Source organism: Heteronotia binoei, chromosome 17 (assembly GCF_032191835.1).
Source record: "Heteronotia binoei isolate CCM8104 ecotype False Entrance Well chromosome 17, APGP_CSIRO_Hbin_v1, whole genome shotgun sequence".
Classification (NCBI taxonomy): Eukaryota; Metazoa; Chordata; class Lepidosauria; order Squamata; family Gekkonidae; genus Heteronotia; species Heteronotia binoei.
Window position 1 is genome coordinate 209,112 of NC_083239.1, and position 23,612 is coordinate 232,723.

Consider the following 23,612-nt stretch of genomic DNA (forward strand, 5'->3'; position numbering starts at 1 on the left):
TAAAATGTGCCAACAAATGTCTCATCTCTTTAGAATAGTCCTCAGGAAATGTGTTCAATTAAAAAAATTCTGGTTTGAAATATATCTGAGTCTTCATAACCTTCTGTAACATTTCATGTACCATTTTCCAGTAGTTTTTCACCATTACATATAGTAACAAGTACCATTTTGTTTGGTGCACTTCCAACATTTCTAAGACATATTAGTGTAAATCTTACACAGTTTTTGTGAAGTCAGATACCATCTAGTTGGAGAGGCTCCTTACAGTCAGCAAAAACAAGACCATGACTCAGATCATGAGCTACTCATTGCAAAATTCAGGCTTAAACTGAAGAAAACTGGGGAAGCCATGAGGTGAAGAATAGGTTTAAAGAACTAGAGTTGATAGACAGAGTGCCTGAAGAACTATGGACGGAGGTTCGTGACATTGTACAGAAGGCAGCAATCAGCACCATCCCAAGGGGGGGGAAATGCAAGAAAGCAAAGTGGCTGTCTGATGGACTTCACAAATAGCTGAGGAAAGAAGGAAAGCGAAAGGCAAAGGTGAAAAGAAAAGATTCACCCAACTGAATGCAGATTTCCAGAGAACAGCAAGGAGAGATAAGGAGGCCTTCCTGAAGGAACAATGCAAAGCAATAGAGGAAAATAATAGAATGGGAAAGACAAGAGATCTCTTCAAGAAAATTGGAGAAATCAAGGGAACTTTTCGTGCAAAGATGGCCTTGATAAAGGACAAAAACGGTAGGGACCTAACAGCAGCAGAAGAGATTAGGAAGAGGTGGCAAGAATACACAGAAGAATTATACAAGAAGAATCTCTATGTCCTTGACAACCATGACAGTGAAATTGCTGACCTTGAGCCAGACATCCTGGAGTGTGGTCAAATGGGCCTTAGAAAGCATTACTAACAACAAAGTGAGCGGAGATGATGATATCCCAGTTGAGCTATTCAAAGTCCTAAAAGATGATGCTGTTAAAGTGATGCACACACTATGTTGGCAAAATTGTAAAACGCAACAGTAGCCACAGGGTTGGAAAAGATCAATTTAAATTCCAATCCCAAAAAAGGGTAATGCCAAGGAATGTTCAAACTATCGCACCATTGCGCTCATTTCACATGCCAGCAAGGTCATGTTAAAGATCCTACAAGCTAGGCTTCAGCAGTATAAGATTCAGGAATACTAGAAATTCAAGTTGGATTTTGGTGAGGTAGAGGAACTTGAGATCAAATTGCCAGCATTCGCTGGGTTATCTATTTGTGCTTCATTGACTGCGCTAAAGCCTTTGATTGTGTGGATCACAACAAATTGTGGCAAGTCCTTAAAGAGATGAGAGCACCAACCCACCTCACATGTCTCCTAAGAAACCTGTATAAGGGTCAAGAAGCAACTGTCAGAATGGGATATGGAACAACTGATTGGTTTAGAATAGGAAAAGGAGTTCGACAAGGATGTATATTGTCACCCTGCTTATTTAGTTTATATGCAGAGTACATCATGTGGAATGCTGGCCTGGATGAAGCAGAAGCCGGAATTAAGATTGACAGGAAAAACATCAACAACCTCAGATATGCAGATGACACCACTCTAATGGCAGAAAGTGAGGAGGGCCTAAAGAACCTCTTGTTGAGGGTGAAAGAGGAGAGCACAAAAGTAGGCTTGAAATTCAACAAAATAACTGAGATCATGGCACCTGGCCCCATCACACCTTGGCAAATAGAAGGGGAAGACATGGAAGTAGTGACAGACTTCACATTTCTGGGGTGCAAGATCTCTGCAGATGGTGACTGTAGCCATGAAATTAAAAGACATTTGCTCCTTGGGAGGACAGCTATGGCGAACGTAGGCAGTATAATAAAAAGTAGAGACATCACCCTGCGAACAAAAGTCTGTATAGTCAAAGCGATGGTATTCTCAGTAGTAATGTATCGCTGTGAGAATTGGACCATAAGGAAGGAGGGGTGCAGAAGAATAGATGCTTTTGAGCTGTGGTGCTGGAGAAGAATCTTGAGAGTCCCTTGGACTGCAAGAAGATCAAATCAGTCAGTCCTAAGGGAAATCAACCCTGACTGTTCCCTGGAAGGTCAGATGCTGAAGCTGAAGCTCAAATCCTTTGGCCACCAAATGAGAAGGGAGCACTCCCTGGAGAAGATCCTGATGCTGGGAAAGACAGAAGGCAAAAGAAGAAGGGGACAGCAAAAGATGAGATGGCTGGACAGCATCACTGATGTAACTAACATCAATTTGAGCAGACTTCGGAGGATGGTGGAAGACAGGAGAGCCTGGTGTGACTTTGTCCGTGAGGTTACAAAGAGTCAGACCCAACTGTGCAATTGAACAACAATAAAAAAGGCCAACGCCATGCTGGGAATTATTAGGAAGGGAATTGAAAACAAATCAGCCAGTATCATAATGCCCCTGTATAAATCGATGGTGCGGTCTCATTTGGAGTACTGTGTGCAGTTCTGGTCGCTACACCTCAAAAAGGATATTATAGCATTGGAGAAATTCCAGAAAAGGGCAACTAGAATGATCAAAGGTTTGGAATTTCCCTATGAAGAAAGGTTAAAACGCTTGGGGCTCTTTAGCTTGGAGAAACGTCGACTGCGGGGTGACATGATAAAGGTTTACAAGATAATGCATGGGATGGAGAAAGTAGAGAAAGAAGTACTTTTCTCCCTTTCTCACAATACAAGAACTTGTGGGCATTCGATGAAATTGCTGAGCAGACAGGTTAAAACAGATAAAAGGAAGTACTTCTTCACCCAAAGGGTGATTAACATGTGGAATTCACTGCCACAGGAGGTGGTGGCGGCCACAAGCATAGCCACCTTCAAGAGGGGTTTAGATAAAAATATGGAGCAGAGGTCCATCAGTGGCAATTAGCCACAGTGTGTGTGTGTGTGTATATATATATATAATTTTTTGGGCCACTGTGTGACACAGAGTGTTGGACTGGATGGGCCATTGGCCTGATCTAACATGGCTTCTCTTATGTTCTTAACAACGAAATTCCCCCGAAGAAGGCTATATATGAAATGGACTTTGTAGGCCTATATTGACATAAAAACCGTCAGGAAGACTATTGTTTGCATCATAGGACTGATTTCTACACTCATCAGATTGTATTTAACATTTTCTGGGACTGTATGTCAAGACTCTTTATGTGAGTGATTAATACTGAGGCATTAACATTGTCACATTGGTGATTCAGTACTTTGTATCAGAAAGATATAAAATATATAAATTAGGCATTTGGAGATCAATATATTTTACATTCTTGCACACAGAGAGTTCATTGTTTACACTTGTAATTTATACTCCCGTGGCTGCTGTTTTGGGTCTGTCTTAATCTGTGGCTTTATCTTATTAGAGAAGGCAGAATGAGTTCAATTTACAACTGATTACAAAAGAGAACTGCCTTTATTCTGATACCACTGTGAGGTGAAATTGTTTAGAAAAGTCTTTCTGTATTATTGGTTTTGAGTGTCTGTGGGGTAGGGGTGGGATATAAATCGAATGAAATAAAGTAAATAAATAAATAAATAAATAAATAAATTTCAAGTGGTGATTTTAATTATTGCCTTGAGTCTTTTGAGGAGAAAGGCAGGTTAAAGAAGTATTGCTTCATTCAAACCTTGGGAATAATATTTCAGGAAAAAATATGTTCGATTTCAGGAAGAAACTGCTTCGCAGTGATAATCATTATGATATCATTATGTTGATAGGGTGTAATTTTTGTGTAATTTAAAAGCTTGCTTATTCCAGCATGTGTTGTCCCTTGTGTATTACTCTACCGTTAGCAAACCAGTAACTAGCTACACGAAACCACTTGTGTTTGAATCCTGTTAAGCTTTAAACAGGTGCTGGTATCTATTTTTACTGAGTTCTTGTTGAGTCATAAGATTGCAGGATGTTCAGAGTTTTCTAATGAAGATCTTTTTTAATTTAATGTTTTAGATCACATGAAAGGGCTCAAAGCTCCTGCACTGAAAAGAAGGCTGGCATGCAGGTAAAGGAGTTCTGCCAATTATTGCCAAAGGAGAATTACTAGCAGTTAATTCAGTATGCACTAGGAATTACGTTTTTTATGATTATATGAAGAAAAAGACCATCTGTATCGCGTTACTCTTCCCTTTCTCTTGTAGTTTCCCAGCATTTATTTATTCATTATAAATTGCCATTTGAATGATCCTTCTTCAAAACTAACAGTCCCACAACTTATTTAACAGCTTATAACTTTGGTCAACAGAGTTTTCTGCAAACTTTATTCTGTTGCCAGAAAAGGAGGGGACCCACATCAGATTTCCTCGGAGAGAATTTTAGTACAGTGTATATCCTTGCACACTGTCACTTGATAGATGAATGTACTGTAGTACTGTCTTAAACAGCAAATTGCATATTCAGATTTCCCAGTTTTGAAACCAAGTGTCTTTACATTTATATAGAATTAAGTATTTTCATCAGGAACTAGGGGGTATTTCTGACTATATACATTGATTGTGAGGTAAGATTGTCATTACAGATTCTGGTGTGCTTAATTATAATGGACTTTGGAGACCCATCTAAGAAGTTATGGAATACTAAGTGTGGAGGAGGAGGTGGCAGGCAAATCCTGAGCTGAGTGAAGGGATAAGAATTAAAAATGGGACCTAACAGGAATAGTGCTGGCATTTGGAACTCCAGTTGTGAGAGATCATTTTGGGGATCTAAACAGACTCGAATATACCCAGTAAGGGTTTTTACACCTTCCTCTCCCCCCAACAATTATCCAAATTTTGCTTTTTAAGCTGTTTTGATTTTTTTTACTCTCTTTTCAGCCTGAAAGTTTGTTTGTATTGTTCTCCTGTGACAAAGGAATTACTGCTGAATAATCCAACATATAAATTCTGGGAGAACCATATTGTAAGTTGATCTCCTTTGTTCCTTCTCACAGTCATATTTGGTTGCAGCTAGCTCTATTGTGGCTTAGAGAGGATTTACCTAATTGCTTTTCTGAACCTGAAGTTGTGCTTCATGTCATCCATCAGCCTATGTTATACTGTAAAATGAGTTACTAAGAGAGAGAGAATGCGTGTTTGATTTTTCAGGAGGCTACCTTGTGTTGAACTCTTGAGCTTTATGGTTATTCCCATCCTCCCTGCACTTTCAAGGTACCAAAGACACAGAATGGTTGTTAATGCAGAAGAATGTTCCCAACACTGTCCCATTTATTTATTTATTCGATTTTTTAGCCCGCCCTTCCGGTAGGACAGGCTCAGGGCGTGTTACATCATAAAAACAATCAACAATAAAAACAATAAAAGACCCAGGGCTCTTTTTCTAGCAGGAGCTCCTCTGCATATTAGGCCATGCCGCCTGATGTATCCAATCCTCTTGGAGCTTACAGTAGGCCCTGTACTAAGAGCCCTCTAAGCCCTTGGAGGATTGGCTACATTAGGGGGTGTGGCCTAATAGACAGAGGAGCTCCTGCTAGAAAAAAGAGCCCTGAAAAGACTAGTTTAAAATATATAAAATCAAACTACAGAGTGAGAATAGAGACTAAAATGACAGGTTCTGCCTCACAGACATGGCCTATTGTCCAGGTCCTGCAGATCTTATAGCACTGGGATGGAATGAAGGCGGGAGACTGCAAACAAGTGACGTCCACTGCCTCAACTTGAAAGCCTGGTGAGAGAGCTCTGTTTACAGGCTCTGCAGAATTGGAGCAGATGCCACAGGGCCTGGATCTCCAGGGGGAGCTCATTCCACCAGGCAGGGGCCAGGGCTGAAAAGTCCCTGGCCCTCATTGAGGCCAGATGGACGTCTCTGGGGCCGGGTATTACCAAAAGCTGTTGGGTCGCTGATCGTAAAGACCTAGGGGGTTGTCACAAAGCCGGGCCTAGCAGGGCCTTCTGCTGGCTGCAGCACTCTGTTAAGGGTCTGCATGGAGGGCCCAGAGCACCCAGCCACCCCTGTATCCTCCTTATTAATGGATTCCTCCTCATTGGGACCAAGGAGACGTGAGGACCCAAGGAGTATAACAACAGCAGTTTATTTAGGGACTTCCGGTTTCGGCACAATGACGAACAGACGCGTTTGTCAGAGCTCCGGCTCTGTAATGTCTGTGCTGATCTTTTTCGGGGGGTTTCAGCAGGAAAGGACTCAGTAGGGCCCCGTTGGGGGGGGTACTTGTGTGGAGGGGTGCAGGGTGCTCTATGCCAGGCTTACTCTGAGTATAGAACCCTGTTTTTCACTGGCCTGTAATTTCCCGGATCTCCTCTAGAACCCTTTTTAAAGATGGGGGTGACATTTGCTACCTTCCAGTCCTCAGGAACGGAGGCAGATTTCAATGAAAGAGTACATATTTTTGTCAGAAGATCCGCAAGTTCAACTTTGAGTTCTTTCAGAACTCTGGGATGTATGCCATCCAGACCTGGTGACTTAATAGTTTTTAATTTGTCTATCAAATTTGTCTGTAGGATCTCCTCTCTTGTCACCTCAATCTGACTCACCCCTTCCAAAATTAGTGGTTCTGGAGAGGGCAAACACTTCTCGTCTTTCACAGTGAAGACGGAGGCAAAAAATGCATTCAGCTTCTCAGCCATTTCCCTATCCTCCTTCAGTAATCCTTTGACCCCTTGGTCATCCAAGGGCCCTACTGCCTCCCTGGCTGGTTTCCTGATTCTAATATATTTGAATAAATTTTTATTGTTGGTCTTTATGTTTTTTGCAATATGCTCCTCATAGTCCCTTTTTGCCTGCCTGATTACAGTCTTGCATTTGATTTGCCACAGCCTGTGTTCCGTTTTATTAATCTCACTTGGACTAGTCCTTCTTACCTTTTACAGCTTCCATTACTTTGTTTGTTAACCATGCAGGCCTTTTCTTATACCTGTTTGTGCCTTTCCTAACTTGTGGTATATATTTTATCTGAGCTTCTAGGATTGTAGTTTTAAATAGCCTCCAAGCTTCCCCAAGGGTTTTGACTGTATTTACCTTTCCTTTCAGTTTCCTCTTCACATGCCTCCTCATCTCAGAGAATTTACCCCTTTTAAAGTTAAACGTGGTTGTGCTGGTCTTTTGGAGCAACTCCCTATTTATACAAATGGTGAAATCACTAACATTATGGTCACTGCTCCCAAGCGGTGCGATCACTTTTACATCTCTCACCAAGTCTTGGGCATTACTTAGGACCAAATCCAGGATCGCCCCACCCCTGATAGGTTCTGAGACCATCTGCTCCATAGCACAGTCATTGAGAGCATCAAGAAACTCAATGTCTTTCTCTCGACCAGAACACATATTGACCCAATCAATCTGTGGGTAGTTAAAATCACCTATTACAACACAGTTTTTATATTTAGCCGCTATCTTTAAGCCTTCCATCATGTTATAATCGTCCTCTATCTTTTGATTTGGTGGGCGATAACAAACTCCCATAGTTAAATTTCCTTTTGGGCCCTCTATTTCAACCCAAAGCATTTCTAGAAGGGAATCTAATTCTCTGACCTCAGTCTCACTGGACCGTATACCCTCTCTGACATACAGAGCCACCCCACCTCCAACCCTTCCCTCCCTATCCTTCCGATATAACTTATATCCAGGAATCACTGTGTCCCACTGATTCTCCTCATTCCACCAAGTTTCTGAAATTCCCACAATATCTATGTTTTCTCCCAACACTAAACATTCCAACTCACCAATTTTTCTTTGAACACTCCTAGCATTTTCATACAAACATCTATAATTTCCCAGGCAAGCTAGGTCCGCAACCTTCGGGATGGACTAATGAAACTTGAAATGGAACAAGCAGCCTATATTTTAAGGCTGCAAAATATACATGAAGATAGACATGAAGACATAAATACACTGATTCTTGAGGCATTATTAGAGGAGGAGGTGGTTTTGGAGAAGGAAATAGATTATGTGCATCAAGTTAACTCGATATACTCTAAAAAACATTCTCTTCCGAGAGAGGTGCGTGTGAGGTTTAATAGGCAAATTAAAGAGCAAGTGTGGCAGGCGGTTAAAGACAAGCTGTTAAAAATTAAAGAACAAAATGTTAATGTATTGAAAGAGATACCATGGCAGGGGAGGAAAAGGAGAATAGAATATAGGCCAATAGCCAAATTTCTGCAAGTCAATTACTTATCGTTGGTTATTCCCAGAAGGCAATCAGTTCTCATTTGAGGAAAAATGATGTAATATAAATTCAATAGCTAAAATGGAAGACTTCTTGGAAAAACAAAAGAAGAAAAAGACAAAGAAGAAAGAGGAAGCAAGAAGAGAAATGGGGAACACAAAGAACAAAACCCCCAATCAAAAGGGAAATTATCAGATGGAGAACATGAATTGGAAAAGGTCGTGGTATCCGTAGTAGAGACGAGGGCACAGTGGAAAAGAAGAAATAAGGATGAGAATAAGGAAATATAGCAGTAATGGAGAAGAACAAGATGAAGATATTCTCTCTTAACATAAATGGGCTGAATTCGCCACAAAAAAGGAGGAAAACGTTTTTTCAGTTGAAAAGGTTAATATTAGATATTATTTGTTTGCAAGAGGTTCACATTTAATCAAAGGATGGATGAAAGACTTTTAAAATGTAAAGGATTGGGCAATGCCTATGTGGCGTTGGACCCAAACAAAAAGAAGGGGGTAGTTGCTTATGTAAGTGAGAGGTTCAAGTCACAATGTGTTTATACATCTGAAGACACTAGGTCAATCTTTGTAGAAGTGCAGAAAGGAAATTAAAAAATGCTTGTGGTAAATATATATGCTCCCAATGAAAAACAAGAGACCTTCTATGGAAAACTGCACCAAACTCTGCAGAGGTTTGAATATGATGAAGTTTGTATAATTGGAGATTATAATGCAGTATTTGATGGTAAGGAAAATAGGAAATCAACTAAACAGGTAAAGAAGGGAGGCCAATTACTACCTGATGACATTGAAGTCCTACTTTTAGTTAGCATGTGGTGCCATAAAACGGATTATTCCCTTTGCCTAAAATATGATTTCTGTCTTTCTAATAACTCACTTAATTTTTTTCTTATTTCTCTCCAACACAGGTTTCTCTGGAAGTTGAAACACCAACTCAGATTTCTCTAGTTGATGAAGCCTCTGGTGAGGTATCTGTCATTTTATTATTAAACTAGGAATAAGGCCTGTTGTGAAGAAAAATACAATGGGCTCTAGAAAGAGGCTCTGGGTGAGTGCCCCCCACTTGCTGTGAAGGCATTCACTCCCCGCCCCTATTGTGCCATCTGGAGAGCAGTTATAATTCTGAGTGATTGCCAGCCCTCACCTGGAGACTGGCAGCAGTGTTCCCTAGGAGGAAGTGGCTGATTTGGAGAGTGGAGTGTATGGCATTGTACCTGTCTGAGGTCCCACCCCTCCTCAAACCCCACCTTCTCCAGGCTCACCCCTTAAATCTACAGGAATTTCTGAACCTGGAGTTGGCAACCCTATCTCCTTCCCCTTATCTGCCCTTCTGACTTCAGCCTTCCATCGCCTTTTCCCTCCTTGCATCCTCTACCTCTACCTAGGAAAAATAGAGCCCTTCTCCACATGGGGTAGGGTGGGGGACCAAATCAGCTTACATCATTCTCCTCTCTCCCCCTTTGATCTACACAACAACCCTGTGAGGTAGGCTAGGCTGAAAGTCTGTGACTGGTCTGAAATCACCAAGCCAGCTTCCACAGCAAGAACCTGGGTCTGGCAGACCCCGCTCTGAAACCCTAACTCATGCCCTCCTCAACTCCACCACTAAATCTCCAGGAATTTCCCATCAACTTGGAACTAGCAGCCTAGTCAAAACTAGCCCCAGTGAGTTCTTCCTCAGAGGCCTTTAGTAATACCTCTCAGATCAACACACTCTCTTTGCTAATGTTGTTGGTCTTAAACATAGGACTTCAATCTCTCTCTCTGTCTCTCGCTTTCCCTCCCTATCTCTCTCTGTGTATGTGGTCTGATGCTACGGGACACCATTTCCCTCCCCCCCCCCCCCCCCGTTTCTGGCTGTTTCCCTTCCAGTGGAGGAGAGGGAGGAGCCCTCAGCCAATCAAGGGAAGGCCTGGCTCTTTCCCTCCTCCTCCATCAGCCAATCAAAGGAAGGCTTTCTCTAACTCTTTCCCTCCCTCAGCCAATTGAGGAAAGTGTGTTTTTTTCCTTTCATCTGCAAAGCAATGGCTCAGTCCTTTTCTGTCCTGGGGCTGGAGGGTGGGGATTGCTCTCCATTGAGACTGAGTGACATGTAGCTCAGCCTATGGGAGATTAGGTGAACCCATGACCAGTCTGTCTGGAGAATTATACTAGGAATAAGGCCCATTATGAACAAAAATACAACGGGCTCTAGAAAGAGGCTCTGGGCAAGTGCCCCACCTCAAGTCAACCAATGGGAACTCAGAGGTGGTGACTAATGCATGAGGGGCCAATGGTTTATGGAGCACAGGCATCAACTAATGGGAGAGCTCCATTTGGCCAATACCGCTACAATTTTATTATTATAAAGGATGATTATTTCATTTATGCCCCACTTCTCCCCCCCCCCCCCTAGAGACCCAAAGTGGCTTAAAACATTGTCCTTTTGTCCATTTTATTCTCACAGTACAATCCTGTAAGGTAGTAACTGGCCTAAATTCATCTGGCAAGCTTCCATGGCTCAGTGGGAATTCAACCCTGGTCTTCCAGACCCTAGTCAGATACTCAGCACTATGGCACTCTGGCTTTCAGTAGTCTATTCTGTTTGGCTGTTTAATATTATGTCAAAATATTCCCCATAGTAGATGGAAATAATGGAAGCCTGGACTATAAATCCACAGCTGCCATCTTGGGTGTGGAAGCTGGCTGATCAGTTTTACTTCTGTGTTCAGATACTGCTTCCCCCTTCCCTCTTTTAACCGCACTTTAGGGTTTTCAGTTTTCTTTTCAGCATTGTCTGTAGCTAAAGAAAAGGATGAAAAAAGCTTCATAGATGGGCCAAAGAAGGAATATCTGTCATGTTGTCTCTATTTTGCAAGGGCTGCTAAATCCCTAGTTTATGATAGCTACTCCTTATTCATCCATGTGTATCCCATCCTTCCTGGGACAGTCTCCCCCCAATATAGATACAGATATATAGATATATCCCATCCTTCCTGGGATGGTCTCTCCCCCCCCCCCCCAAATTATATTTTTTATACACACACGCGCGCACACACACACATATATACACATATACATACATACATATATATGTTCAACTTTATATTGTTCATTAGGTTAGGCTGAGAGCGAGTGCCTGCGCTGAGATCACCCAGAAAACTTCCTGTCAGACTGGGATTTGAAGCAGGGCTGTGCAAGTGCCAATCCAAGCCTCTAGTCCTTGTGGAGCATGGCTGCCTGTCTGCCTTTCATTCGAATAGCTGCATTTTGTGTTGTGTGTTTTCTTTTGTCGCCCTCCAGAAAGAAGATCTCGTGGTGACGCTGCTGCCAGCTGGCCACTGCCCAGGATCGGTCATGTATGCTTCTTCCTTTTCTCCAGATAGTTAATAGCAACTGCTGTCAGTCACAAGACACTGTATAAAGATGACAAAGAAAACAGCTGTACGTTTAATATAATCATATGAGAATAGGAAGTCTCTAGCTTTGTGATCTGTTCCCACCCCTTACCCATTTGTGGCATGTGTACTTGCTGCTTGGGTGCCCTGGATTTGTACATCCCTGTAAACTGGATCCATTTACTTAGCTGAGGGGAGGTATGTTGGCTGCAGCTTGCTCTTCTTCTTTTTTCCTTTGCAGTTTTACAATTGTGCTGAGATCCATCCTTATCTGGCGTCCATGCTTTGCAGTAGAGCTGGTCCTTTGTGGCAGCAAGTGTTTTCAGCTTTTAGTTCCTCCCAGACTTGTTGAATAAAGCTGCAAGATTATTGTCATTGAGGAGGAGTCCTCATCCCCAAGCCCTACCTTAGCAGACAATTCCTGTGAGGCCAAGGAATCCTGAGCCAGCAGGGAACTCAGTTCTGAAGGCCCAGGGTAGACTTGCGCACCACTAGACCCACCCACCTGCTTCCAAAGCACCCCTGGAACAGAGGAGGTGAAGGCCTTTCTTTAGCCAGGGCAGAGCGAATACTTACACATAGTTTCAAATGCATTTTCAAAACAATTCACTTTATTTTATTTTTGTTACGTTAATTTTATTGCATTGTTTTTAGTTTTCATCTGTAGGTTTTTATTGTTATTTAATTTATGTTGTGATCCACCCTGAGCCCATTTATGGGAAAGGGTGGAATATAAACCTGCAAGATAAAATAAAATAAAAAGACATAACAGTGCAGAAGCAAATATAATACAAAGGCACTGGTTATACTGATATTGGTAAGAACCAGTTTTTGACAGCTCCCCACTCAGATCCTTGGAACAACGGCTGGGGGCTGAGGTGTATGTGCTCCTTCTCCAGAGGGTTTTCCCAGCCAAAGGTATCCACTTGCTTGGAGTGAGGAATCAGGGCCTTGCTGCTCACTCTGCAGAATCAGACCTTGATGGCCATGGGGAGCGCTTGACGGGGGAGATAATTGCATTCCCAGTGCAATGAGGGATCTCCCAGCTAGTCTGGCTGGCTGCTGGAAACTATCTCTTGGGTTGAGTGCACCTTGGACAAGTTGCTGAAAGAGAAGTCTGTGTTTCCATTGGCAGGTTTCTGTTTCAAGGTGGAAATGGCACTATTCTGTACACGGGGGACTTCAGACTTGCAAAAGGAGAAGCTGCCAGAATGGAGCTTTTGCATTCAGGGAACAGGTAAAGTGTCCTACATTCTTGTGGTGTGGCTTCATCGTACTGTGAAATTCTGCATGAGGTTGGTGGTAGACAGTTATTAGTGGGCAGACACTCAAAGCTCTGCATGGCTGTGGTCTTGGCAAAGTAAAATTTCTGCCAGCAAAGAGCAGTTTTGAGGATTGTCCATGTAGTTGATGAACGCCATATCAATCTAGCACAGTGTTTTCTGTTGCATTTCGCAGTGCCCCCTCAGTTTATGTTCCTTGTTCTCTCTGGTCTGGTGTCGATGGTGGTGAGACTGTAACTTCAGCTCTGTGACGCAGAGCTACTCTATCTTCTTCATGGTCTCTGTGCTCCCTAAAAAGCCCGGGATTTTTCGCACTCGGCACCAGTGGGCATGTGCAGGCGTCCCAGTACGCATGCTCACCGGAGCCAGCGCAAGGATCCCGCCAGTTCCTTTTTGATCGACCCTGTGAGTTCTCCAACAGAGTCCAACACGTCTTTCTAAATAGTAGAAAGCTGCCTACCCGTGCTTCCTATGACAGGAAGTGGGGGAGGTTTCTTCAGTTTTTGACTGACCCTACAATCTCACCCCAGCGGGTGGGTCTCTCGGTGATTTTTGACTTTCTGTTATCTTTGGTGGATGCTGGACTTTCCTTTTCTTCTGTTAAAGTTTATTTATCAGCAATATCAGCTAACCATGAGTCTGTTGAGGGGCATTCAGTTTTTGCTCATCCTCATTTGAAGAGGTTTCTAAAAGGACTATTCAGATTGCATCCCCCGTCAAGATCACCTCCACAGTTGTGGGATTTGCCTTTTGTATTAGACATGTTGACTCGGCATCCCTTCGAACCAATGTCAACCTGTTCTCTACAGCTTCTGTCCTGGAAGATTGCTTTTCTGGAGGCAATCACGCCGGAACGCTGTGTGTGGGAGCTCATGGCTATGCGTTGTGACCATCCATATTTAGTTTTTCATGAGTCCGGAGTGTCGTTGGCTCCTGATGTTTCTTTTCTTCCCAAGGTGGTTTCCTAGTTTCACCTCAAGTTGGACGTTTGGTTACCCACTTTTAATCTTACGCCTTCCTCGGATGAGGAACGTCGGTGGCACGCTGTGGATGTTAAGCGTGCGTTACTGTTTTATTTGAGTCGTTCTAAGAGTTTTCGTCAGGACCAGCATCTTTTTGTTTCTTATGCTGCTCCTAAGTTGGGCTCCAGAATTTCATCTCAGTGGCTTTCAAAGTGACTCTGAGACTATTAAACTGTGCTACCTGCTGGCAAAGAAGCCATTGCCTGGCCCCATTTGTGGACACTACTAGAGCGATGGCGATGTCGATGGCGTTCCTGAAGGGTGTTTCCTTGACGGATGTGTGCAAGGCCGCTACCTGGTCCTCTCCGCATGCTTTCATGAAGCACTATGCTCTGGATGTGCATGCTCAGCAGAGGACTCGTCTGGGAGCTGTGGTGCTGCAAGCTGTCTCTTCTGGTTGACCGTCTTCCCGCCTCCAGGTATGTCCTGCTTGCTAATCTCCCATGAGTGTGAAGCACAGAGACCATGAAGAAGATAGACAGATTGCTTACCTGTAACTAGATCTTCGAGTGGTCATCTGTGCATTCACACTACCCGCCCTCCTTCCCCACTGTTAGGGGCTTCCAGCGGTCAAGAAGGAACTGGCAGGATCTTCGCGCTGGCTCTGGTGAACATGCGTACTGGGACACCTGCGTGTGCCCAGTGATGCCGAGCCGAAAAATCCCGGGGTTTTTAGGTACCGATTCAGGGGATCGGCGCAGGCGCTTTATCCCATGAGTGTGAATGCACAGATGATCACTCGAAGATCTACAGTTACAGGTAAGCAACCTGTATTTCCTTGCCCAGCTGAATAAAATCCTTTTCACTGGAGGTGATGGGGATGGAATATCTGTTTATATAGTGTAGGATGTCATGTTGGGGTCTAGAGGGCCTGTAGAAGTCAACTACCCCTTTGACAGTAATGGAGTCAGTGTTTCCTAGCATGTATGACAAGATGGTTTGAGCTACTCTGGCCTGCTTGGCAACCTGCTATCACTGCTGGGAAGCCCTGAACACAGCAGGCAATATCTGCTTGATGCCTACCTTCACCCCTACTGTGTCCCTTACTCCAGTAGTCTTCAGCCTTTCCATACTCAGGGCCCACTTAGCTGCAGGAAGGGAGCTGAAGTTACAATCTCACCACCATGGACACAAGACCAGAGAGAACAAGGAACATAAATTGAACACCAGTATGAAAACCGTAGGGAGGAAAAAAGGCAAGAGTTAGAGTGATGGAGGAATCCTCTCCGCTGCTGACTGACTTCCTGTCAACATGCTTACTAAGAGATGCAGGCACTGTAGCTTGCTTGCTTTCTGTACATTTACAGCAGGTGTTTTCAAAAGACAGACACAAAGGACAACCCTAGAGGGACCTGTGGCCCAGCACTTGCGTCCTGCATCCTACCAGAGCTCCTGTGTCAGAGAGTGCTGCCGTAGCACATCATGCAGCTGAACCATTACAAATCTGCTGGGGAGAAAGCTTGACTTTTATGATACTTCACCCACTCTTTCCTGGGTATAGGATATTTCTCCTATTTGAGGAGCTTTCCCAAAGCATCCTGCACAGTCTTGGCTGGGTGGGTGGGGGAGGTAAGCTGAGGAACCCTTCTACTTCCAGGCTCGGTGTGTTGATGGATGCATTGGAGTGGGGCAGTTGCCTGCTGCCCACCTGTCTCTCCCACCACACGTGTGGGTGCGTGTTATCCAGATCTTTTTTGATGGCTTGCATAAGCTCACCAACCTAGTGATGTCACTGTGTAACATTGCTATTCATTTCTGGTCCAACTGAAACATGTGAGAAAATGGATGGCTTGTCCCCGTCCCAAGGGACAAAATGTGCCCTTAGTCCCCCTTGTGCCGGACACACAGAGTCTGTGACCCAGAGCTACATAAATCCCACATTTGTTTCACTCAGAACCATAAAAAGAGAAAAATCAATGTGTGCCATGTAGACGTCCTTGTGTGGCATCATGGTCACAACAGAACACAAACTCTCCAGGTATACTTAATACAAAGACAATTGTCATTTTTTTCTTGCTTGCTCTTTTGATTTCCTGTCAAAATCTTGACTTGCCTGCAGCTGATAGGGCTATAACAGTATCAACATTCTTTCAGAGTGAAAGACATCCAGAGCGTGTATTTAGATACCACTTTCTGCGACCCCAAATTTTATCAGATACCAAGCAGAGTAAGTGAAAAAGAAGTTAAAACTCTTGTTGCTAGCTCGTGAGAATGCTGGTTGGCATTTCTGACATCCATATTTTCATTTTTCGGAATGATTGCTGAAACACTGTCTCTTGGACTTTTGGCTTGCCTCTGGTTCCAAAGGGATCACGTTACACTGTTGCAGTAGAATGAAGCAAAAGATCGATGGCCTTTGCCCTTTAAAGATGAACAAAATTTATACCAGCTTAAGGTTTTGTGCATCAGAACTCACTTTTCATCTGGCTCATAAAAGCTTATGTTGGAATAAATTTTGTTGGCCTTTAGGTGCTACTGCCTACAGTGCCATTTGAGGGATCAGGCTTGCTTATTAGTCTTGTTTGTAAGCCATTGTACGTATAAAAAGTGTCCCTGGCCATTATTATTGTAGTTCAGAATTCATCAGTAGAACATGTGTTTTTCATTTCAGAGGTCCCTGCTTCATTCTATAGCATCTCCAGCTAAAAAAGATCTTTGAGAGCAAACTTCATTCTGAGAACCTAGAGAACCTGCATTGTATAATGGTCACAGTGTTGGATTAGCATCTAGGAAACAGTCTGCCATAGCTAATTATTGTGTGACCTTGGGTGCATTACTCACTCTCAGCCTAACCTACCTCACAGGGTGGTTGTTAGGATAACATGGAGGAAGGGAGAATGTTGTGAGCCACTTATTCTCCCATTGGGAAGAAAAGTGGGGTATAAATTAAGTAAATAAAATGTCTGCCATTCAGAAGTCATACTGGGCCAGAGAGACCAAAGTCTTGATGCCAATGTCAGGAATCTCCATGTGCTTCTGATGTGGTGTAGGCTTGATCAGTTCACTCTTTTTTTTTTTAAAGCAGTTCAGTCTTGGAGAAATACATGGATGCTGCAGGTTTGTGTGGATGTACAAAAGAAAGCCTTGAAACTTAAACAAAAACAGGTGAACCAGCAGGGTCAGTCTAAGCCTGGTATAGCCTCAGGATGGGGGGACAGACGTATTACAAGGGCTCTGTTCATGCCCAGCCATGTGAGAGGCAACCGGTGTTGCCTTGTGGGTCCCTGCTGTTACTAGCCGCATTCAAAAGGTGATGAATTGTATCTTGCTTGGGGCAGCAACGTACCTTTCAAATCGTACTGGATTCCTTGGTGGAATGGCTGAAGACAGGAGGAGAGAATGAGGTGCTGCTATAGAGCAGTCACATGGTTTTGCTGCCATGCATGGTTGTTCAAACGAGGAACGCCTGCCTTCTTTCAAGCAGTGGCTATTAAAGTGTGCACACATTTTGGCCATCCTCTCCACAGATGGGCAGATGATGTCATACGTCAGTTCTCCTGTGAGCCACAGTTTGCTTGACATCAAACAACAAGTATTTTCCCTCTCTTTCTCACACCCCTGCCTGTTTCTAATAGGAGGAATGTATGAAGGGCATCTTGGAGCTGGTGCGCAGCTGGATCACTCTAAGTCTCTATCATGTGGTCTGGCTGAACTGCAAAGCAGCTTACGGCTATGAATATTTATTCACAAACCTAAGTGAGGAGCTTGGTGTCCGGGTAAGATGGCCTTTCAACCACCCTTCTGAATGGCGTAGAAGCGAGTGTGGCCTGGTAGCAAAGGCCAGGAAAGACCCTGAAAAGGGCCAGTCTCTTGCACGTTGGAGGTGCATCTACATACTTGCATACCTCCTCACGATTAAATGTAGAGGGCAGAAATGAAGAAAGCGAAGCATATGGGGGTGGGGGAGCTGTGCTGTAAGGAAGAAGAAATCTGCAGGTAGAAACAAGTAGGTCAAAGTGAAAAATACCATGCATTAAGGGGTTGGGATGGAGAGGAGGAGACCTAAATGCTTTGGAGCAGACCCCATCCACTAATGTTGGGAAGGAATCCCTTCCCTTCCTTCAAAAGGTTTGCACCTTCTCTTGTTAAAATAGTATATAAGAGAACTTTTCTACAAGAATTCACTTTTTCCATTGATATGCGTCTTTTCACTGCTGCAGTTCACTAAGGAACATGCAATAAAATTAAAACAAGAAATTAAAAAAACTGCTGCTCTAAGGACAACGGATTGTATCATTGTGTTATAGGTGAGCAACTACGAGACAAGAGTCTGGGGTCAGAGTGAGGTTACGGACCTTGAATGATCCTGTTTTAAATCTCCATGCAGCAATGAAACTCACTGGGTGATTTGGTCCAGTTACTCTTTTTCAGCCTGACCTACCTTGAAGGGTAGTTGTAAGGATAAAATGAAGGAGAGGAGAATGATGTAAGCCACTTCTGGTGCCCTTTGGGTTAAGAGGCAGGGTATAAACGAAGCTAATAAAATAAATATTAAAACAGGGCAGAAAATATATGAAAAAGACTGCTAATAGAAAAAGATAAACAGTGGACTGAAATTAAACTTTTCGGGAACACTTAGGCCGTTTGAAGTAACCCCCCAAACCAGTATCTTCTGCCTGCAAACAGGACCACTAACATTTAAGTCTTTATGCCATGTCTTTCTGCAATTTGCACAGGTGGAACTGGTAGCTATTCAGTTCCCATCTGCTGCTATGTTTTAATTCCTGTCTCCTTGATGCTCAATATTTGCCCAAGTAGTGTCCTGTTAGCCAGTGTCCTTCAGGGAAAAATTTGGAAGATGTGACCCTTTTAAAATAAGATAATCTAAAACAGTATTAATAACAGACACATTTTAAATGTCTAGGTACATGTGAACAGATTGAACATGTTTGAAAACATGCCGGAAATCATCTCTCATGTGACCTCAGATCGGCACACTCAGATCCACGCCTGTCGCCATCCACGGGTGTGTATGTCTTTGTCTTGGGGGCTCCAAATCACAATACACTTAAGCAGAGTTTGGCTTCAGGGGAAGTGGAGGTGGATCATCTGTGGCTATTGGACAAGGCTTGTGGTTTAGCAGTGCTAAAGCAGGTGGTTTTGAAAAATCAAATATTTTTCTTATAGGTTGCTTTTCTAAAACTGATGTTTTTAGAGCAGCTCACAAAAATAAAACTAATATCTTTGGTTAAATGAACTAGAACACAAGTAAAAAATTGGCATGGTAAATCCTGAAAACCCAAATGAGCTCATGGTGAAAAGGTACCGTTGTGTACTTTGTCATCACAAAAGAAAGGCAAGGTAGAAGCATTTTTAAAATAAAGTTTAAAAGTGCTGTTTTGATACTTCATTGCAGATGCTTTCCTAAAATGGTAGGTCTTAAGCTCTTGAAGAAAGGGGTTGAATGATGGACATTCCATCTATTTTTTTGTGAGTATTTGTGTGTGCGTATGTATGTATGCCTGGATGTTATGGCTGACTTCTGGCAACCTAGAGGTTCTTTGACGTTTCAGTGAGGTTGCTTGCTTGCCTGCCTCTGCATCCCAGCCCTGTGTTCCTTAGAGGTCTCCTATCCAAGTACTTGACATGGCCAGCCCTGCTTAGCTTCTGAGGTCTGTTGAGATCAGGCTCTTCTGGGCTATCCAGGTCAGGGCAATGGGCATTCCATCTAGTCGGCGCTACCACTGGAAAAGACCTCTCCAAACCATGGCTGTTTTCATTGGAGAAGAAGTGGGGACTTGGAGCAAAGAAGCCTCAGATGATCTTGAGGCACAAAGAGATCCCCGTGACGTGCATGGCCCTTGCGCTGAAGGGCTTTGAAGGGGCTAACCAGCATCATGAATCAAGCCTGGAAGCAGATGGGGCGGCCTAGGAACACTGGTGAACAGCCCAGGCCAAGTTTATTCCAGGTTTGGCATTTGAAAACATGCAGGAGCTCTCTGTGTTTATCCCTGATGCTTGCTGAGCTGAATTTTCCTCGCTGGGTTGTTTTGTGGTGATACAGTTAAGATAAGAATCTTAAGCAGCCCAGAGCTGCCTGGAGGAAGGGTGGGGGTGAAAACACAACAGATAAATAGACTATGTATGTTCTGAATCCACCCATAAGGGGAATGTTTGCTGATCTCTCTTGTCCATCCAGATCTCTCTCCTGCCTTTGTCTTTCTTCCAGGCAGTTCAGGTTAGGATGTGCTGGCACTCAGGTCCACCTAGAAATGGCCCCAGGAGGCCTGTGATTAGGGCTGAAGAAAATAAGAGCTGGTAGGACCCACGTACATGAGGAAAGGAGACCTCCTTCCTGCCCTGTTCAGCAAGAGCCAGGACCTGTTTTTTATGTGCTGTTGTCAAGATCTGGTTCTTGTCATGCATTTGCTTTGGCTGGGTCTGTATGCTCACATTCTCTGTAACATCGTTATAAGTAATCCCCCTCTGCCCTGGCTAGCGACAGGCATTCCTCTCCCAATCAGCGAAGGTCACCTGTTATCTGTCTAGCTGGAGACAGCGAACTTTCGATTTTAGAGAAAACTGGCTGCGGGGGGAAGAGGGAGAGTGTCTATCTTTGAATTATTGGCTCCTGATTAATTTCGCACCAAAGCTTGTGCGCCTTAGGAAAGGAAAGGTCCCCTGTGCAAGCACCAGTTGTTTCCGACTCTGGGGTGATGTTGCTTTCACAACATTTTCATGGCAGACTTTTTATGGGGTGGTTTGCCATTGCCTTCCCCAGTCTACACTTCCCCCCCAACCTTCCCCGGTCATCTACACTTTCTCCCCAGCAAGCTGAGTACTTATTTTACCGACCTTGGAAGAACGGAAGGCTGTGTCAACCTCGAGCCAGCTACCTGAAAACCCCGCTTCTGCCGGGGATCGAACTCAGGTCATGAGCAGAGCTTAGGATTGCAGTACTGCAGCTTTAACACTCTGCGCCACGAGGCTCTTCCCCTGTGCACCTTAAGGACTACATAATTAACGGTCACAGTAGATCAGAGGTGTCAAACTCATTTGTTATGAGGGCTGGGTCTGACATAAATGAGACCTTGTTGGGCTGGGCCAAGCCATGTTGGGCTGGACCATGGACCAGCCCAGGTGTCAAACATTCAGGTTCAATGACGAGTCAAAGTTGGTACAAGACTACGTTTATTGATAAACCGATACTTTCAGTGTAACAGATTCTTGAGAGTGATGCTGTAAATACCTTGATACAATACTTTTAAGGCTTATTTCAAAAGGATTCCAAAAGGTGGGGCAAGGGGTAGCTCTCACACATAAACTATATCATAAATGTCTATATTCTCATGGTGTTATCAGGACTCTGTCCTTGCTTTCCCCAGATGTGTCGTACTCCCTACCAGGAATGTATGGGAAGGTGCTGATTACTTCTTCTCAAGTTAGTTTCGTTTTTCACTACTTCTACTTTGCAAGCAATAAAGCAAGAAAGGGGAGGGGAAAGAATAACAGAGCTAGTAAAGACTGGTCCTCCCTGATACTTCACAGGCCAGTGTTATGTAGGACCCTATAACAGTCAATTATCAATGGAATTTCACCATGCTTGACACCATGTGTGTACCTATTTAAGATTAGGTAGCAGAGATATAAACTTTATGAAGGACACGGAAAAACACATTTTTTTAAAAAACTTAAAACATGCTTAAAACGTTAGCACTCGTTGGTCTTAAAGGTGCTTTCTTTGTATCTCTCCCATGGAATCCAGGGAACTGGGCAAAGGAAGCTGTGGCTTTTTCCTTCCTTCCCCAGGGGACAGGGGAGGGGGGAGCCTCAGCCAATAGAAAGGAGAGAGGCTTGGCTCAGTAGTTCTGCTTTATGATTGAGAGAGCCTGGAAAAACAAGCTCTATCTTCCCCCCTTCCTCCCCAAGGGAGGAGCCTCAGCCAATGGAGAAAACAGAGGTTTTGCTCTGTAGCTCTTGTATGATTGAGCAAGCCTTACAAAGCTGTAATGCAGAAGGAAGCTAGAGATAAGGAGACGGAAGCAGATGGAAACAAGTTGCTTGGGGGCCTGATAGCCCTCGGGGGCCTGATTTGGCCCTCGGGCCACATGTTTGACATCCCTGCAGTAGATTAGAATGGTATAAGTTTAGCAAGACCAGTCCTTGCTGTGAATATGCTCATCATTAAATAAAACCTAATTTGATTTGCATCAAAGAGGTGTAATTAATGAGTGCTGCACAGAACTTGACAGCTATTAGATTTTTGCACTCTTTAGTAATTGCATGATTTTGGAATGGTATTTTTTGCTGTGACTATTGCTGTCAGAGGCCATCTCTTCTCCTCTCCTCCCCCTTCCAGTCTCTTTCTCTATGATAAATTCTCTGGGTAATCTACTAACTTAACATTTTATCATGAATGTTTTCCAATGCAATGAAAATCCGCATACTACACCTATCAAATCCTGCTTTAACTGTTAGGAATAAAAAAGCAGCCTTTGCTACCAAACATGGACTTATCTGAGTCCAGAATAGCATCTCAGTGGAGCAGAGAAATTAGAGTATGCATATAGGAATTCTGGCTATGCTTGTACAGAAGTCAGCCTGTTTGTGTGTTTGTATGGAGGGGGGTAATTCATTTTCAGACCCAAGAGACAAAAGCATATGGAAGGCTGATCTTATCTTTACAAGCCTGCTGGATCTGCAGAGCATTTCCCCGAATTTTGCAAGGGACATGCTCGTGCTTGATCTGCCAGGTGTTTCTGTGCCCAATAGGATGATGAATTGTTTCGAGGGAACCGGCTGCCTTGTGGAATGACTTCCCGGGATGGGAGGCACCTGCACATCATTAGCATCAAGCCATCGACAATGTGGTTTGGAGAAAGAACACAGAAAACCAGTGTAATAGTCAGGTGAATTAAAGCACACTTGCTTTTTCCTTAGTATTTGTGTGTGTAATATAGTGTTACAGTAATTCTGTAGAACTACGTTAACATTACCTTGCTGATCCTTTGTACAACTTGCTTAAGCGTCTTCGCAATCATTTATCTGGAAAGCAGGTTGGGGTTTTCTGTTTTGTTTTTTTAAGATATCACTGTGAGAACTCTGTAAGATATCACTGTCAGATGCATCTGGAAGGTCACAAGCAAGGCATGATAGATGGAACATCCCTTCTTGTTATTTAGTACCTGGTAATCTGAGGTATACTGCCTCTGAGCATGGAGGTTCTATTTAGCAGTTATGGTTAACAGCCATTGAGAAATCTCTCCTGAATTTCGTTTCTTTTTCTTTCAAAGAAGGAAATTGCATTTAATCTGTTGGCCTTTGTTGGGTGAATTCTAGTGTTTGTGTGGTGGGTTGAGTGCTTTTTAGTAGTTTTAAAATGTATGATTTGCCATTTCTACTCATATATGGGTAAGGATCCGGAGAAAATACCATTTGTTTATTTTTCTGTTTAGGACTGGGGAGAGTTCGTACAGAGCTTGCTTTTCGTTTCACTCTTCTTACAGCGAGGTATGTTGGTGCATCACTCCAAACAGCAAACCTGCGAGTGTCATGTGGGGAGGGGTTCCCAAGTATGCCACAAATTACTAACTAGTTGATTTAAAGCACCTGGAATAGCCTGAGGGCTGAACCTGTTCATTGACCTTCCCAAGGCTTGTATTGTGATGGGCATTTGAGTGCAATTTCTGTCAAGAGCACAGGTTGTATTCTCCATTCAAGGGACTCTGTAGTAAGCCACTCTTCCTTCATATCTTACTGGCTTTACCATAGATGTGGAACTTCCTGTGAAAGATAGTAGCCCTTAAAAGGAGTCGTGCGCGTGTCTTAAATACCGTACATCTTTCTGAA

General features: G+C 43.5%; 1 protein-coding gene across 3 annotated transcripts in view; it reads left to right on the forward strand.

The window, feature by feature from the left end:
• Positions 1–23,612, forward strand: part of DCLRE1C (DNA cross-link repair 1C) — a 29,881-nt gene that overhangs the window by 3,359 nt on the left and 2,910 nt on the right. For 2 of the 3 annotated variants that reach the window (XM_060258271.1, XM_060258272.1), the window contains exons 2-11: positions 3,960–4,011; positions 4,820–4,904; positions 9,050–9,109; positions 11,424–11,479; positions 12,654–12,755; positions 15,918–15,990; positions 17,399–17,539; positions 18,688–18,789; positions 22,536–22,672; positions 23,219–23,273. In XM_060258271.1, coding sequence (XP_060114254.1) covers positions 3,960–4,011; positions 4,820–4,904; positions 9,050–9,109; positions 11,424–11,479; positions 12,654–12,755; positions 15,918–15,990; positions 17,399–17,539; positions 18,688–18,789; positions 22,536–22,672; positions 23,219–23,273 — 863 coding nt within the window. The remainder of the gene's footprint in view (positions 1–3,959; positions 4,012–4,819; positions 4,905–9,049; positions 9,110–11,423; positions 11,480–12,653; positions 12,756–15,917; positions 15,991–17,398; positions 17,540–18,687; positions 18,790–22,535; positions 22,673–23,218; positions 23,274–23,612) is intronic. The other variant, XM_060258273.1, reaches the window with a different exon arrangement.